We start from the raw sequence: 15,662 nt of genomic DNA on the forward strand, positions 1-15,662 counted from the left end.
TTCTCTGTGCATCAGTTTCTAAAACCTTCCATTGGCTCTCCCTTGTGCACAAGGTTCAGTTTAAATTTGTTTTCCTCAGCTTTCTGTCTCAACAACTCCATAGCATCCTCTCCTACATCTCAGAACTTATGTTACTTTCCCCTGGCCATCACCACTGCCAGTGATATCAGCCTCTATGCCTTGTGCATTTCTTTCTCTGTGTAAATTGCTGTTCCATCCCAGTTTTCCAAACTACCAACCTCTCATTACTATTCCTCTGTGATGCACATAAATGAGTATATTACTCTATAGAGGGGCAGAAACAAACCCTCTGTTGTTCTCATCTCATGATCTCTAGCAATACTGCTTGAGATTTTGGAATGAAAGATTTATTAAAAGTATTTGTGTATTCAAAGCTGGTTGGTTAGTTGTTCATTCTAATCTTATTGGTTCTATATCACTAATACTTAGTATTATAACATACAAGTTCTATACATATGCTATACGAAGAGAAATCTCTTGAACAAAATGTTTAGCAACACAATTGAGAGTTCCAAGTAGTAACCTAAAAAAATATTTCTCATTTTTCAGAGATGTAATAAAAAGAATAGATCAGTCGGAATTTGAAGGATTTGAATACATTAATCCATTGTTGCTGTCAACAGAGGAAACAGTATGAAGGAATGACTTCTCCATTGTGGACAAATAATGTGAATGAACTTTAAATTTATCCTTAACTACAGTATATGCATGCAAGGCTGGGGAACTGTAAGGGTTTGGAAGGAGACCAATGATAAAAATTATTGCTGCTGAAAATCAAAGATGAGAATATGATTTTGGTGGGTGTCTTCCTCTAAATACTGGATTTAAAAAGTTTTGAGCACTGACACAACTGGCTTCGTTAATGAAGGAATTTGCATTTGTGCCTGTCTCATGAAGGATCAAAGTGTTCATTGCATCCTCTAGAAAAAGAGAGATTCCATCAACAACTTTGAAAGCTACGTACTTTCCAGAAACACTTGATGCAGTGAGCTACTAATTGAAGAATATTAGAGTGTAACATCCTGAAGAATAAAACGTTAGTGGTGTTGAAGCTTATTTTTATGCCTTTTTCACAAGAGGTACCTGTCTAAATGTCTCAGATACGGTATGTAAAAGGAGTTGTGTTTTATTAGCAATCAAAACATAAATTTGGGTACAGGTTTTAAGTGCCTAAATGGATAAACTGCATTGAAGACTTACTACATATTTTCAACATTCTTAACCCTGGTAAGTTATGCTTGTTAACATTAAATAAGGAAAATACAAATAAAAGCTGCAACCTAATACTGAGGTACATCTTTATAGAGGAGCAGAGTGATTCAGCAATACCAATTCCAAATTAGAACATCCCGTGTCAAATCAAAAATCTGGATTGTTTAAACCTCAATTTTAGTTTAAAAAAAAAAACCTAAATTTGCACAGAGTGGATTTCTGAAAATATGTAAGCAGTGCCTACAATGATGTCTTGTGTATTAGATTTTTGAAAAATATTTTTATCAATAATACAATATTCAGAAATAGAACAACAAAAGTGTAATGGATCGTAGCCTTAAAGTTTAAATAGCAAATCTAGATTATCCATACACATGCTACATTTTCCTGATAAAGCACACCTCCTACTAATTAACTGTCTGCTTAGAAATACTCAGTGTATATTACTAATTCATTGCTCTACATAGGAGAACGGGATGCTTTGATAAAAATGGCTTGCTTCAAAGCAGTAACTTTTTCAATGGAGGGGGAAAATGAATACACGATAAATTTGGGTGAGGTGATAGATGTTCAGTCCCTTCTCTTGAAAACTGGGAAAAAGGGGATGTTGTATCACAAAGGTTAAGAATTCGTTGTCAGCTGTGGAAAAACTCCTGTCACTATATTTGATGACTAAATGTGCACTGCAATCTAAAACCTTTCAGATGCTTGTAAAGATTTACCTGTCTCATTGCAGATGACAACAACAGAGGCAGTACTTTGTGCTAGGTTTTTAACTACATTGTGTGGCTTGTGGTTTTGGGGGAAAATTGATGTGGGAATTTAGAAAAAACCAAGAAACCCTGTGCCATGACATCTCATCTAATTTGGTGTAAAATGCAGGATAAATTGCAACATTTTTTCACTTTCTTTACATTAACATATAGGTTTCTCAGGGTACAGCATTGCATTAGGTGCTGAACATGACATCTTTCGGATTCACATCCAAGTCATGAGGTGCTAGGATGAGACTGCCAAAACATTGTGTTTAAATTTTTCAATTAACCATTGGTTAACAAACTACATTTTGTATCCCTTTATTGGCCACAATTATGCAAACCTGTGGTAATTCAGTTTTATTAATCCCATCCAGATTTGAGTTTTGGATTTCTTTGTGTTGGATTGTAGCTTTTTATATTAAGCAAGATGTGTTCTAACCAGCACTAAATTATTTAATCAGAAAAAAGTACTTGCCTCAAATGCCTGGAGTTTAGATAATTTGGTATCTAGTAAAGGAGGAGTTTACTTTTTAAATGTGATATGAACTGTTTTGTTTTAATTCCCCCTTTTTTTCCCTCCTTGGCAATTTAGTGTACCCTGAACATTTTCTGTTTCAGTATTTAATCAATGCCCTTCCTTTTACAACTGATCATTACTTAAAACAGGGACTCTGGCAGTTCTTGCATGGAGATATGACAAAGCTGCCCTTAGATGGATCTGGGCAAGGGGCTTAGAAGTGGAAACATGAAGGTTTTTTACCTCAAATTTCTGAGACATTGGAACATTTTATTTGGGGGGAGTGGGGGGGAGGGGAAGAGAAAGGGACAGACAGACACATTTGCTCAACAAACATTAAAAAAAAAAAATCCTTGATTTATTTACAATTCAAGGCATTTACAATGTTTCTGTGTTGCCAAATAGTTTGCTGGTTATAAGTTTGGTTGCTCACGTGCAAGTGTATGAACAATGTTCTTCTGTTCATGATGAAGGGGGAAATTTTTTATATAAAGTACTTGTTTTATAAATTAAAGAAAATGAAGGATGTAATTAAATGTGTGGTTTGAAAAAAAAATCCTAATATATTACAAATGGATCTGGTTATGATATATAGTTGTCTTATTTGAAATAGTAAATGAAAACTCTAGTTAATTTAATGATTGTAAAACAGTAAATATGTTCTTGTAGTTTTGTATAATTAATTAGTTGAGATCTTTGCTGGCCAGTTTTAATTGTGCAGAAGATGGTATTCTAATCCATAACAGCTAAGATCATTTATATTCTTGCACAGCTATTAAAGACTTTAATGAAAAAGCCAACAGATTTATTATTTATCACCATGTTGAGAAATGACCAAAATAGTTAGATTTTTTTTTTAACTGAGAGCCTGATGGTTATTGTAAATTAAAATATTCAACAAGGTTTATATTTTGATACTGTATTATTTTTATTCTGTATTTTTGGACCATAACCAATGCCTAAGTCATTGAGACTGGTCCAACAGTTTCTCTGTGGCAAAACATTTTTGTTCAAATATTGAACTTTTACGTCAGTGTTAATTTAAGGTGCATTCTTTCACAGCACAACATGTGTAGCCAAGGCCAAAATAATGAAAAGAAAATGCAGACCAGTCTTTTTTTATTCATAATCTTCATATGTGTAGAAATGAGTTCACACTCAGGGATTGTGAATCCAAATATCATGTAATGCATGAATGAATTACCCTGTTTGGTGAAAACAGGTGTCTGTCCCTTGAGGAAATGAAGCACCTATTGTATATCAGTATCTTCCCTCCTTCCCCACAAATTGTTTATAAGCGATTACCGAATGTAATGATCTGCAATCAGTAATGAAATTTAAAAATTTACAACATATTTAACTGCAACTGTCTTGGTAACCAGCTGGAAATTGATGTTGTGTATAATTTTAAAGCACAAAATCTGATCTTGAAAATGAAAGAGCATAAAAAAATATCAGTGTGATTTACTGAACAAAGAAGCTGTGCTGCTTTACATTTTCACATGTCTGGGGGCAGCAACGTGGATATTTGAGCCTTGTTCTACTAGCATAATTACATTAAACTGTTCTGCATTTGGCTGCTATGAGAACATCTAGCTATGCATTTATCGGGCATAATTTATGAGGCTTGCTATCTTAGTTATTTTAAATGAAAGGTTATAATGAAGCAGACCTTGACTTATGGGGGAGAATCAGGGAGCAGTGATATGAATCCAGGAATGTCATTTGTATGAAGGGTGCAGTTTTCCTTCCCTAGTCTGGGATATACCATTATATATATATATACACACACACACACACAGACAATACAGAACAGTGCAAAATTCCAACTAGATTTTTATTTAAACTGTTTTCAAATAAAGCATGAACTGAAATTTAAAAGCCCAAAGAGACATTTGGTACTATAGCACTTTTTTAAAGTATCAGGCAATTTATTTTCCAAAGAGTTAACCATTTAGAACCTGTACAAAGCCTATTGAAGTCACTGGATTCAATGACATTTGGATTAGGCAAATTAAGTCTACAAGAAAATTTCTTGCATCAACCTCTTCTTGCTATACCTTTCAAAAGCATAACAATTTAAATATATGGTAAAAGAGAACAGATACTGTACTTCAAGGAGTCACAATAGTACTTTCTTGATATGCATTCGGTGGGGCTCCACAGCATCCGAAGTATGCCAGCACAGTTCTCTTTGCAGAATCGGGGATACAGTGTAAACACAGAGAGGTTCAGAGGAACTGAGTAGGCTGATGATATTTCTGAACTTCCTTTGTTTTTTAATTACACAAGTTTAATACACATCAGGACACGTTTGCTTGATATACTTTCCTTTTTTCTTGTAGAGAGATTCATATTTTAGCATCTGACTTCTTGGATCTTCATTCTTGTTGTTTTACCAGATCACATCATCTGCACTTTCAGACAAACATTTAGCAAGATGGCTATCAATATCCAACTGTGACAATCTGCAAATTAAGAGAGAATTCTTTCATTTTATCAGAACTACTAATCAAATCTGTTTCCTTCATTTACTCGCACTCCCCCACACTCTGAACCTGTTTCCAAAATAGTAACTTAAATTTACAAGCCCATTTAATATGGGAACTGCATGGAGACTTGCAGAATTTCCAGTTAACTATATCAGCAGTTCTCAAACTGTGGGTCACGACCCTGTTTTAATGAGGTCACCAGGGCTGGCTTAGACTTGCTGGGGCCTGAGGCCAAAGCAGATAACCAAGCCCCACTGCCCAGGGCTTCGAAGCCCACGGGCTTCAGCCCTGGATGGCAGGGCTCAGGTTACAGACTCCTTGCCTGGGGCTGAAGCCCTTAAGCTTCAGATTTGGTCTCCCCTGCCCAAGGCGGTGGGGCTCAGGCTTTGGCCCCCCTGCCTGGAGTGGCGGGGCTTGGGCAGGCCCAGGCTTCGGTCCCCCCTCCTGGGGTTGTGGTAATTTTTGTTGTCAGAAGAGTTCACGGTGCCATGAAGTTTGAGAACCCCTGACCTAGATCAATAACAATGAGTAGTGTGGGGAATATTCTGAAGCCTTTCAAAAAGGCTTTTGGGTATGCTCATTCTTCCACTTGGAGAGAAAAAGGTAAAATGAATTCTCTGTACAGCACCCTTCATAGCCCTTGGTTAAAAAAAAAAATCTTCTCCAAAGCAATACAATCCAAATCACTAGTGGAAAGGTAGGTGTGATGCCACAGAAGAGTAGTCTTCTGTCACATCACTGGCAAAACAGACATTTTTATTAGTTGCATTGAAGCGATCCTTTCGTTTGTCCCCTTGTACAGTCTCCAGGAGGGAGAACGAAGCTGCAGGATTATTATGCTGTATGGCCTAAGGCCATAAGATGCTTTGCAGAACACCTACAAGCATATTACTAACGTTACTTTTCAGCAGCTGGCGAGGAGACCGCATGAATGCTGGTAAGTGGTATGGTATGAATACGCCATTTAGTTCATTTCTTATAGCAGGTGTCTGGTTTAGGAAAATATTTTTATTATGAATTTAGTTCCTGTGAAAAGCCACCTCAACAATAAGGGAGACTGAAATCATGTTTAACCACCAAACATGGGAACAGCAAAGACAGTGGCAGCTTCCCCTCTTCCGTCTCTCTCCCCCACCCCCCCCAACCCCCGAGCTCTGACCTGGAAAGGCCACTTCTAAACATGAAAGGGTAGGTTTCAGAGTAACAGCCGTGTTAGTCTGTATTCGCAAAAAGAAAAGGAGTACTTGTGGCACCTTAGAGACTAACCAATTTATTTGAGCATGAGCTTTCGTGAGCTACAGCTCACTTCATCAGATGTATCCATCTGATGAAGTGAGCTGTAGCTCACGAAAGCTCATGCTCAAATAAATTGGTTAGTCTCTAAGGTGCCACAAGTACTCTTTTTCATGAAAGGGTAGTTTGTCATCTATGCATATTCAGTCTTTGGGCCTGTTTTTTGTGATTTGAACCCCACCTGCTCACAAATATGACCCACCAAATAGCTGACAATTTGTCATTAACTCACTCAATTTAGATCAGTGACCTTAGAAGTGGAGACTCCTCTTTTACAGATTAAAAACTAGTCAGCCTACCAGAAAAATAAAATTAAAACATGAGGCCCACAATCTGTAACAGACAGGCACAGTCTCAAAGTATGTAACATATACTATGCTGTAGCTCAGTGCTCAGGCCAAACTGACTGCTAATTATGTCCTACACTATTTTTGTTTGGGTCACAAAGGTTACCCCTGGGAGTTTTTATTCAGGGTAAAACCTCCTCACGGGCTGCAATAAGAGTGCAGGATCAAGTATTAAGAGAGATTTTTCTTATCTTTGATATACAGGGATTTCCATACTCAATCATTTAACCATCATGGAGAGCTGAGTGGAACTCAGAATGCATCAGGATGAGATTACTGTAATTCCCTATCCCAACTCCATGTGTTAGCGTTACTCTGTGCCGCTAAATAGCAGCCAGCATATTGAGCCTTAAGAGCAAAAGGCAAAAAGTAAATGTCCAGGAGCCACAATTATATTTTTTAACTGAGATCAGCAAAATTATTTCTAAACATACCAGTAACTTTGACATTTTGCATTTTCTATAAAAATATGCCAAAAGGAGGATTTCCACAAATTTAAGCCCCAACCCACTCGCCAAAACAGCAGCTTCAATTGATCTGAGAAGAAAAATTTCTTCCACTTCTACCAACAGCCAGCATTCAGATAACTGGCAGGTTTCTCATCCTGAAAGCATAATGATTCTTCTGTGGTTTTGTCCACTCAGGGATATTTATTAGCATTACTATACCAATATGTTTATACCAGTATAACTTCCCCTATGCGTTAACGTTCTTATGCACAACCATGGAAACTGAAAAAAGGCCTCTTATTTTAAATGAGTGTCCATCTAAGGAGTCAGTGGTATAATTATACTGGTAAATTTCCCAGTATAGACTGACTATTATCACTGCATGATCCTTTACTCAAACTGAGTGAGTGTGTATTAGCTGTGAAAGATCTGTTAAAACAAGGTTGTCACCTAGAGCTATTCTGCACCATAGAGTGGTGTAGGAAGGCTGGCATAACTCCTTGTGTAGATGCAGCCTGTAGGAGTGGAAAATGTTTTTCTATCACCGTAGCAACACCACTTCCCTGAGCAACAGTGGAAAGGTAAATGGAAGCATTCTTCCATTAACCTAACTGCATCTACAACAGAGACTAGGTTTGCATAGATTTTTCACACCCTGAGAGTGCTGTAGTTATATTGACCGAAGTTTTAAGTGCAGACTTGGCCTTAGAGGTGCTGGGCACTCAACTCCTGCGTCAATCAGCAGAAGAGGGACATGATGGAAAGCACCAGTGCAAGTTTCTCTCACTGCCACAAGTGTGTACCTACCTCAGAGGGAACACTGATAGGTATCAGAGAAATCTGAATGGGTATGGAGACTAGGCTTTAGCTAGCAAGGGTACCAATTTTGGATGATTGAAATATACTGATCTAAAAATACATCTACTTCACCAAAAAACAATGTGCCAATTTGGAATATACAAAGTCAAAGCAGGGCTCAAATTTAGCTTTCTTTTTAGAGCAGTATAATATAGAAAACATGTGAACCTTATTCCACCTTTGTTTTGGATTTAAAATAGATTGTCCAAGCACTTTAACAGTAGAACCTTTGTCCCAATTTGCACAGCTTTGTTTATAGGGAAGTCCCAACCAAAGTGACATGTTTTGTGTTTGTATACTGTAAAAAAACAAACATATTCCAGAGTAGTAAAATGAAACTTACGTTCCAGTAAACTGGATTAGACACATCGGACAACTGTCAAGAGTTAAAGTTTCTGCTCTCTGATCCTCAGCCTTTTCCTCAAGACCTTCCATTTTGCAGATGTCAACAGGAGACTTTATTTCTGCAGATGTAGATCTGGTCTCACCTAATAAAACATTATGTTGGTGCATTTGTGAAAGTGACTGTTGTCCTTTGCTTTCATTTTCTTTTCTGTTTTTCTCTTCACTCAGCACAGTCCCTTTACAGAGCTGTTGAAGGCAAAAATCTTTTGCAAGACTTTGGGAAGATGCTGGTACAAAATGCAGTGTTGAATCTGTACGTAGATTACATTCATACCTTTCAGTCCTTTCTTTTTCTTTCAGTTTTGAACTTTTTTTGCTGTGTTTCATTCTTAGGTTCTCATCTGGATCGTCATTGACTGCAAGGGATATTTTCTCAACTACAGGAGCAATATTTAGCTGGTTTTGGTCTGCCTGGTCCTCCCTTTCCATTAGATGCTCAGTGAGACTTTTTGATATGTGAAAGCAGCTTGGATCCCTTCTATTAAGAGCTTTTTCTTTGTAGAAAGATGGGAGAGGTATCCATGGAAAATCTTTCATTCCAACCTTAAAGACTTCTGGTTTTGGTGGGTTCTTCTCATTTTCAAAATTCTATAAAACAGCAAAAATTTCTCTCCTTCAAAACAATTGCAATTTCTTCCATCAAAAAGTCTAGACACAGCACTTACAAGTATATTATAGAAGCCAATACTGCACTAGGGGAATGGTCAGGTCTCTTCCATGGCTAATCTCTGAGAAGTGTCTACTTCCATTTATAAATGGGAAGGGAATCCCTACTTACTATCAGGTTTCAGAATAGCAGCCGTGTTAGTCTGTATTTGCAAAAAGAAAAGGAGTACTTGTGGCACCTTAGAGACCAACTAGTTTATTTGAGCACAAGTTTTCGTGAGCTACAGCTCACTTAAATGTTAAGATGACTGAACATGAGTAAGCTTTTCTTTGGAACTGGTTAGTAATCCAGAATTTTAAACAAAGGGCTTTCTGTGAAAGGTCTAATTAGGCAAAAGATATAGATACATGGTGGGTTTTAAAGTGGAATTTATCATGCCTCAACTTTTAGATTGTCTGTGGTAACAGTTGACATCTAATTCAGATTCTGCCAAAGTTTGTGAAGAACAACGCTCTATTTGTCCTGAGAGAGAACTTCTAACAGACAATGTAGAAACTAGGGACGTAAAAGTTTAACTGGTTAACCAATAAGCTTGATGCTTATAGTTCCAGTTAACAATTAAACTCTGCTGCCAGCCCCACACGCAGCCAGAGGTCCCACAGCGCCCTGGGCATGGGGCAGGTAGAGGGGCAGCCAGGACCCTGGGCGTGGGTTGGGGGCTGCAGTGCCCTAGTTTCCTGTTAAAGGATTAACCAGCTGAAGATGTTCCTACTAGGAATGTAAACAATGGGTTAAAAAAAAAAAAGTAATAGTTTCACCTACTAAAATTCACACATTACCTGTCCAAAAAATTCTGGTAAACTGGGCACTGTTTCCCAGCTTGTGCGTTTTAGATCTGAATTGACAGTCTTCAGTATCAGCATCCACATATTTTCAGACTCACTTAATCCTTGTCGTTCAAACCAGGAGTCTCTGTTGGCCAATGTTCTGTAAAAAAAAATAAAATAAATACGTGCAAAAAATAAGTGTAGAAAAAAATGCACTCTACAATACTATTAAAAACCTCTGGTGCATAAATTATCTGCTGTAACCAAGTATTGGACAATGCACCCCTGAGCAATAGTTGTTAATCTTTTCCATTGTAACCCTATGTTACAGTATAGTTTTGAGACTACCTCTCAACAATAATGAGATGAGACCCCAAAATTAAACCAAGCAAACAGGGCTGTCCCTAGCTATTCTGGGGCTCTAAGTAGGCCTCTGCAGGGGGGAGCGGGGCTGGCTTGGGGGTAGGGGGAAACCATCCCCCAGCACTCACTGGTGGCATGGCTGGGGCTGGGTTGCTGTACTGAGTGCAGCCCTGGCCCTGCTGCAGAGCTCAGGGGGGTGGGGTTAGGGAAGAGGCAGGGTGGGGCAGGGGAAGGGCTGGAGCAGCACACAGCTGCACAAGGCACCAGGAAATTTGGTGCCCCATACAGCTGCGTACTTTGCACATGGGTAACGATGGCCCTGCAAGCATACTGTACCAAACCCCCCTTCCCTCCAGCTGAGTTGGATTTTTTACAGCAAATAGACTCCCAAGAGAGGTGTTCAAGATTACACACAGTTCATACTTCCTAAAATGTCTCAAATTGCTTTACTAAATCTCATTTTTATGGTGGTGGGAGATAGGAAACCAAGAAGACAACTAAAAAATGAGGAGTCCTTGTGGCACCTTAGAGACCAACCAATTTATTTGGGCATAAGCTTTTGGGGGCTAGAACCCACTTCATCAGATGTATGAAGTAAAAGATACAGGAGCAGGTATAAATACATGAAAGGATGTGGGTTGCTTTACCAAGTGTTAGGTCAGTCTTGGTGAAACAACCCACATCCTTTCATGTATATATACCTGCTCCTGTATCTTTTACTTCATACATCTGATGAAGTGGGTTCTAGTCCCCCAAAGCTTACGCCTAAATAAATGTTAATCTCTAAGGTGCCATAAGTACTCCTCGTTGTTTTTGCTGATACAAACTAACCTGGCTACCACTGAAGCAAGAAGACAACTGGTTTGGTTCTTAAAGAAAACAAACAAAAACTCCATCCTTTACACTACCACTTTTTCAACTTCTAATTTACAAATGTCTTCCATAAAGCATCTGGCAAACCATCTTAAAACACACGTGTTACATAGGAGGCATGTCTTGTCATAGGAGGCAAGTCTGCAAATGCAGATTTTGCCTCCTATAACTGGGAGAGTGCCAACTGCATGGGGATGGAGGAAAAAGGGATTTTACTGTACTGCATGCTTACATACTCAGTTATCAAGATGACCTCCATATCACTAGAGCAAGCTCTTTCTAAAACCCCCAGCAATGGAGCATTACCATGACAGTCACTCTGAACTCTTGCATTTAACAGGTCTGTTTTTTGGAAACTGAAGAGAGACTGGATTTATGGTTTATTACAACAATCTGTAACCCACTCTCACACACACACACACAGCTACTTTCCTCCCCACGCTTGGAGGCTGTTAACAGGTCACTTCAATTTGAATGATCCCTTGAAATGTGTGTTAACTACTTATGTTAACCAAGAAATACTGAGTTAGTTTCCCAGACCTGAAGAAAAGCTCCATGTAAGCTTGAAAGCTTCTCTCTCTCTCCAACAAAAGTTGGTCCAAAAAAAAAAAAAAATAGTACCTCATTTACTTTGTGTCTCTAATATCCTGGGACCAACACACCTACAACCCTACATCCAGGCTATCCTCATGACAATCTGATAAAGGCCACATATGATGAGAATATCTTTAATTCTTTAGCATTTACTGTAAATGTAATGCTCAATAGGTGAGCATTTTCTGCTGTGTCTGGAAAAATATTTGGTTTTCTTAACAAAGGGCTTGTATATTGGACTGCATGAAAATGTGTTTAAAGGTCTGCCCCTCTCACTATTAACAACCAGGAGTAGGAATCTCATCTCCTATAATATTTGCTGGCCCAGCCCACGCTACAAGCTAGAAAAACTGCATGTAACTAAAACACTTTTCAGGAACCGAACTTGAATCATTTCAGTATCCACCAAAAACCTCTACCATGGGTGAACTTGTAAGTTGCAAGTTCACACAAGTTCTCTGAGGTAGGACTTAATGACCTATAGGGAGAAGAAATTCAGTTCTAAATAACAGATCATCTATCAATCAATATGGGATTTCACCACAAACAATACAACTGGTAAAAAGTGTGAGTTGGGGAAGTGACACACGATTGCATGGAAAATACCAACAGTTGCATCAGTTTCCATAACATTGTGGGAGGCCCTCTCCACACTGATAGATGAAACTGAGGAAGGGCTGTGTAGCTGGCAAGCTTGTCTCTTTCACTAACACAAGTTGGTCAAATAAAAAAATACTACCTCATTTGAAACTACTGCTCTCGATTTAGAAATGGTATTTGAAACTACTGGTATCCTTTCAGAGGACAGTATTTAAATATTTCTGCTAGGAAGCTGTTTAAAAAGGTTGATTGCACAGGAAATAAAGAAGCACCACGAAAAAACACGGTGGTGTATGAAGCCAGCCTCCAAAAACAACATCATATTAGGCCCCAACTTCCTCCTCCTTTCTGAAGCACCTTCCAGGGCACCCGTCCCGCGGGGCAGAGACGCAGCTTTCACAAGCCCTCGCCTGGGGGAAGAAGCCGGGTCTGTGAGGGCGGGAGGGCCGTTTCACCCAACCCCTCGAACCGGCCGCGAGAGAGGAACCGCCAGAACAGGGGCTGGCGACGCCCCGACGGGGAGGCTGCAAAGGGCTCGCGGGGTTCAGCCGCTCCCCGGCACCGGCGGCGAGTCGAAAACGCGCCCGCCGCTCCCGGCCCAGCAGCCGGGCCCCAGTCCCGAGCTGAGCCGCGAACGGAGAAGCCCCGGGCCCGAATCCGGCGGGAGGGGGAAGGGGTTCCCCGCGTGCGGCCCCGGCCCCGGCCGGCCCAGGCCCCCCGCTGCCCACCCAGCAGGGCAGGGGCTGGGCCCGGGCCCGCTGCCAGCGCACCGCCGGCCCGGTGTGGGGCGGACCGAGACCGTCCTTCCCGCCGGGAGCAGTACCAGAGCCCGCCCCCTCCAGCCCGGGGCCTTGGCTCCGTCCCTGCTCGGCCGGGACTCACTGGCGCCGCGCGGGGGGCTCCCGGCCCGGGCTGGGCTCCCGGCTGCGGCCCGGTGGCGCCTTCCTGGGCTTGAGGCGCAGTTTGCCGCCTCCCTCCTCGGACATGGCCGGGCCGAGGGGCCTGCGCCGCGCCGCGCCGCCCCGGCCTCCCCTGGGGGGCCCGCCCGGCTCCGCCTGCGCGGGGCGGGGCGGCCGCAGCGCTACGGGGCCCGGGGGCGGGCGGGGAGAGCTCGGGCCTGCCCGGCGGGAGAGCGCGGATGTGCCCGGTGTGCGGGGGCGGGGCAGAGCTCGGGGCTGCTGTGGGGCGGGGGCGCTGTGAAGGGGGAAGAGCTCAGTTCCGCCTGGCGTTGGCTTTGTAATGGGGGCAGGCTCTGTGCTCCTCTGGGTGCAGTGGGGCTGGGGCTCCATGACGGGGGGGGAGGTTGCAGTAGCCCAGACGCGGTGTGGCTAGGAGGGGACCGTGGTGGGTGCCCAGAGAGGCCCCTCACTGAGGTTGGGATGGGGAGCTTAGGCCAAGTACACAGTTGTAGGTAACGTGGCTGTTCTGAGCCCACCAGTACCCCTCCTTGTTGCCCATCTTATTGTCTCACAGATTTCCCCCAACCCCTCTGGTAAGGGGCACAGGGAAGAGGCCCAGTTGGGCGAGTATCAGGCTATGGATGAGGTGCAGTTTGTCGGTTCTCTCCCCAGGGTCAGCCAGGCCAAGGGAGCCTGCTCTGCTTCTGAGAATTGGCTCCTCTGCAGTGGACTACAGAAGTTTCATAATTTCATTGCTTAAACAGCATGTGTCTGATACTTTTTAACATGCCTGAATGTAATCCTGGGTGCACTGCTGTGCAACTGATTTGTGAAAAGGCAATATTTGCCAGGTAGGTGGCCCCTTGGGGGTTTTGTTAGGCTCTATTTGGTCAGACTCCGACACTGAGTTAGTCTAACACATTGCTTCATGACACTGGGGCATCCAGACTACAGGAGGATGGAACATGTAACCAGAGTTTTCTGCAAATGGCCAAGAGGACTAGAACCTCAGCTGCATTCATCCTTAGTTTATTGATTTTGTGCCCATGCCGGGGATCTGTTTACCTTGGCAGCCAGCAACTCAGTTGCTCATTCAAATAACAAAGGTATCATGAGTGCATCTCTGGCCTAGCTCCTCTTTTAAGAAAGAACAGCAGTGAAGCGAGGCCATTTGTCTTTTCTGGGAAGAACCTGTGTGTATGACGTAAAATGAAGTGGTTCCTAGAGCCAGGGCATAGCTGGCAGATTGACATGTACAAATACACTGGCTAGGCTGCAGCCCTTTCAAAAATAGATATGCTATTAGAAATGCCATAACAGAAGAGGATCATACAGAGAGACGGGGGGGGGGGTGACCAAATGCCTCCCAGTCACCACAAGAAGAATTGTACTAGAAAATAAAAGTCCACCATCCCCATACCCACCTGACACTAGGTGCCTGTGAACTGCAGAAGGGAATCAGGTATGTTTATAGGGTGAATTTACTATTTGTCAATGGTGCCTGACTGCCCTGGGGACTGGAAACCTGTTTCTTCCTGCACTATGAACAGCATTGGTGCCCACTCTCTCATTTCATCTCCACACTTTACTTCCGCACTGACCTATAGGGCTGAGGGGATATTTGTTTCTGTGACCCATTTACATTATTTAAATTGGTTAGTCTCTAAGATGCTTAGTGGTGTTGTGATTTAACTGGGAATTGGTCCTGCTTTGAGCAGGGGGTTGGACTAGATGACCTTCTGGGGTCCCTTCCAACCCTGATATTCTATGATTCTATGCCATAAGTACTCCTTTTCTATTTACTCCTTAGTGTCTGTGCTGAGGTTGCCAAGTAGGTGTCAATTAGTGCTAACTGCAGTGTTGTTGGTTTTTTAGGTATGTCCCCAAGTTACTGGGCTGAGCTCTCCCTCCCCGCCCCCCTCTACAACTTTTCACATAGGCCACCAAATAGCAATTACAGAACAGCCACCTTCAGTCACTGCATCCCTGGGCCAGATTTGAACCAGCAAAATGGCGTTCAGATCCCACGGTGATTGGTGGACATCAGAAACACCTAGATAGCTATAACCGACAGGTGATAGCACCATATCATATTGCCAGCCACCCAGTCCTACTGAGCTATAATTAAAAACAGAGGAAGAATGGTTGACTGGTGAGGGTACTAACCTGAGACTTGAAAGATTGGGGTTTGATTCCACAGCTTCATTATATGATCTTGGGGCGATCTCTTTACTTAGGGTGATCACCCATCTGTAAACTGGTGATAAGAAGTGGTTCCCTACCTCACAGTGGTGTTGTGAGGATAAATATACATTAAAGATTTTGAGGTGCTCCGATATTACAGCAATGGGGGGGCCGTTAAATAGGCCATACACGGGAAAATACTAGGACTCACCAAGCCTGAATTCTGGCATTTCTTGTGCTTAGTGGTCAGGCTAAATGAAAATGAACTTTGCCTCTAGAAAGAAACAGCCTGAGTTTGTTCTAGAAATACTAATGGGCACCTACTAGACTGACAGTTTCCCTGGACCCTTGTGTTTGGTTCCT

General features: G+C 42.0%; 2 protein-coding genes across 10 annotated transcripts in view; one reads left to right on the forward strand and one right to left on the reverse strand.

The window, feature by feature from the left end:
- The window catches only part of PRKCZ (protein kinase C zeta), a 158,770-nt gene extending 154,372 nt beyond the window's left edge, over positions 1 to 4,398 (forward strand). For 5 of the 8 annotated variants that reach the window (XM_073316898.1, XM_073316905.1, XM_073316900.1 and 2 more), the window contains one exon: positions 571 to 4,395. In XM_073316898.1, the coding sequence (XP_073172999.1) occupies positions 571 to 658 (88 nt within the window). In that variant the 3' untranslated portion in view covers positions 659 to 4,395. Of the gene's footprint in view, positions 1 to 570 lie in introns of all 8 variants that reach the window. The other 3 variants (XM_073316902.1, XM_073316901.1, XM_073316908.1) reach the window with 2 other exon arrangements.
- Positions 4,328 to 13,287, reverse strand: FAAP20 (FA core complex associated protein 20). Of its 2 annotated transcripts, none has more exons than XM_073316910.1 (4): positions 13,099 to 13,287; positions 9,799 to 9,946; positions 8,291 to 8,940; positions 4,328 to 4,976 (listed from the first exon to the last, which is right to left on the reverse strand). In XM_073316910.1, exons 1-4 carry the CDS (start codon positions 13,200 to 13,202, stop codon positions 4,904 to 4,906), a joined length of 975 nt encoding a protein of 324 aa, XP_073173011.1. In that variant the 5' UTR covers positions 13,203 to 13,287; the 3' UTR covers positions 4,328 to 4,903. The 2 variants fall into 2 exon arrangements, with proteins under 2 accessions (XP_073173011.1, XP_073173012.1); XM_073316911.1 differs by lacking the exon at positions 13,099 to 13,287 and adding an exon at positions 12,356 to 12,562.
- Positions 13,288 to 15,662: the final 2,375 nt, after the last annotated feature.

The sequence above is a fragment of the Lepidochelys kempii genome, chromosome 18, assembly GCF_965140265.1.
Source record: "Lepidochelys kempii isolate rLepKem1 chromosome 18, rLepKem1.hap2, whole genome shotgun sequence".
Taxonomy (NCBI): Eukaryota; Metazoa; Chordata; order Testudines; family Cheloniidae; genus Lepidochelys; species Lepidochelys kempii.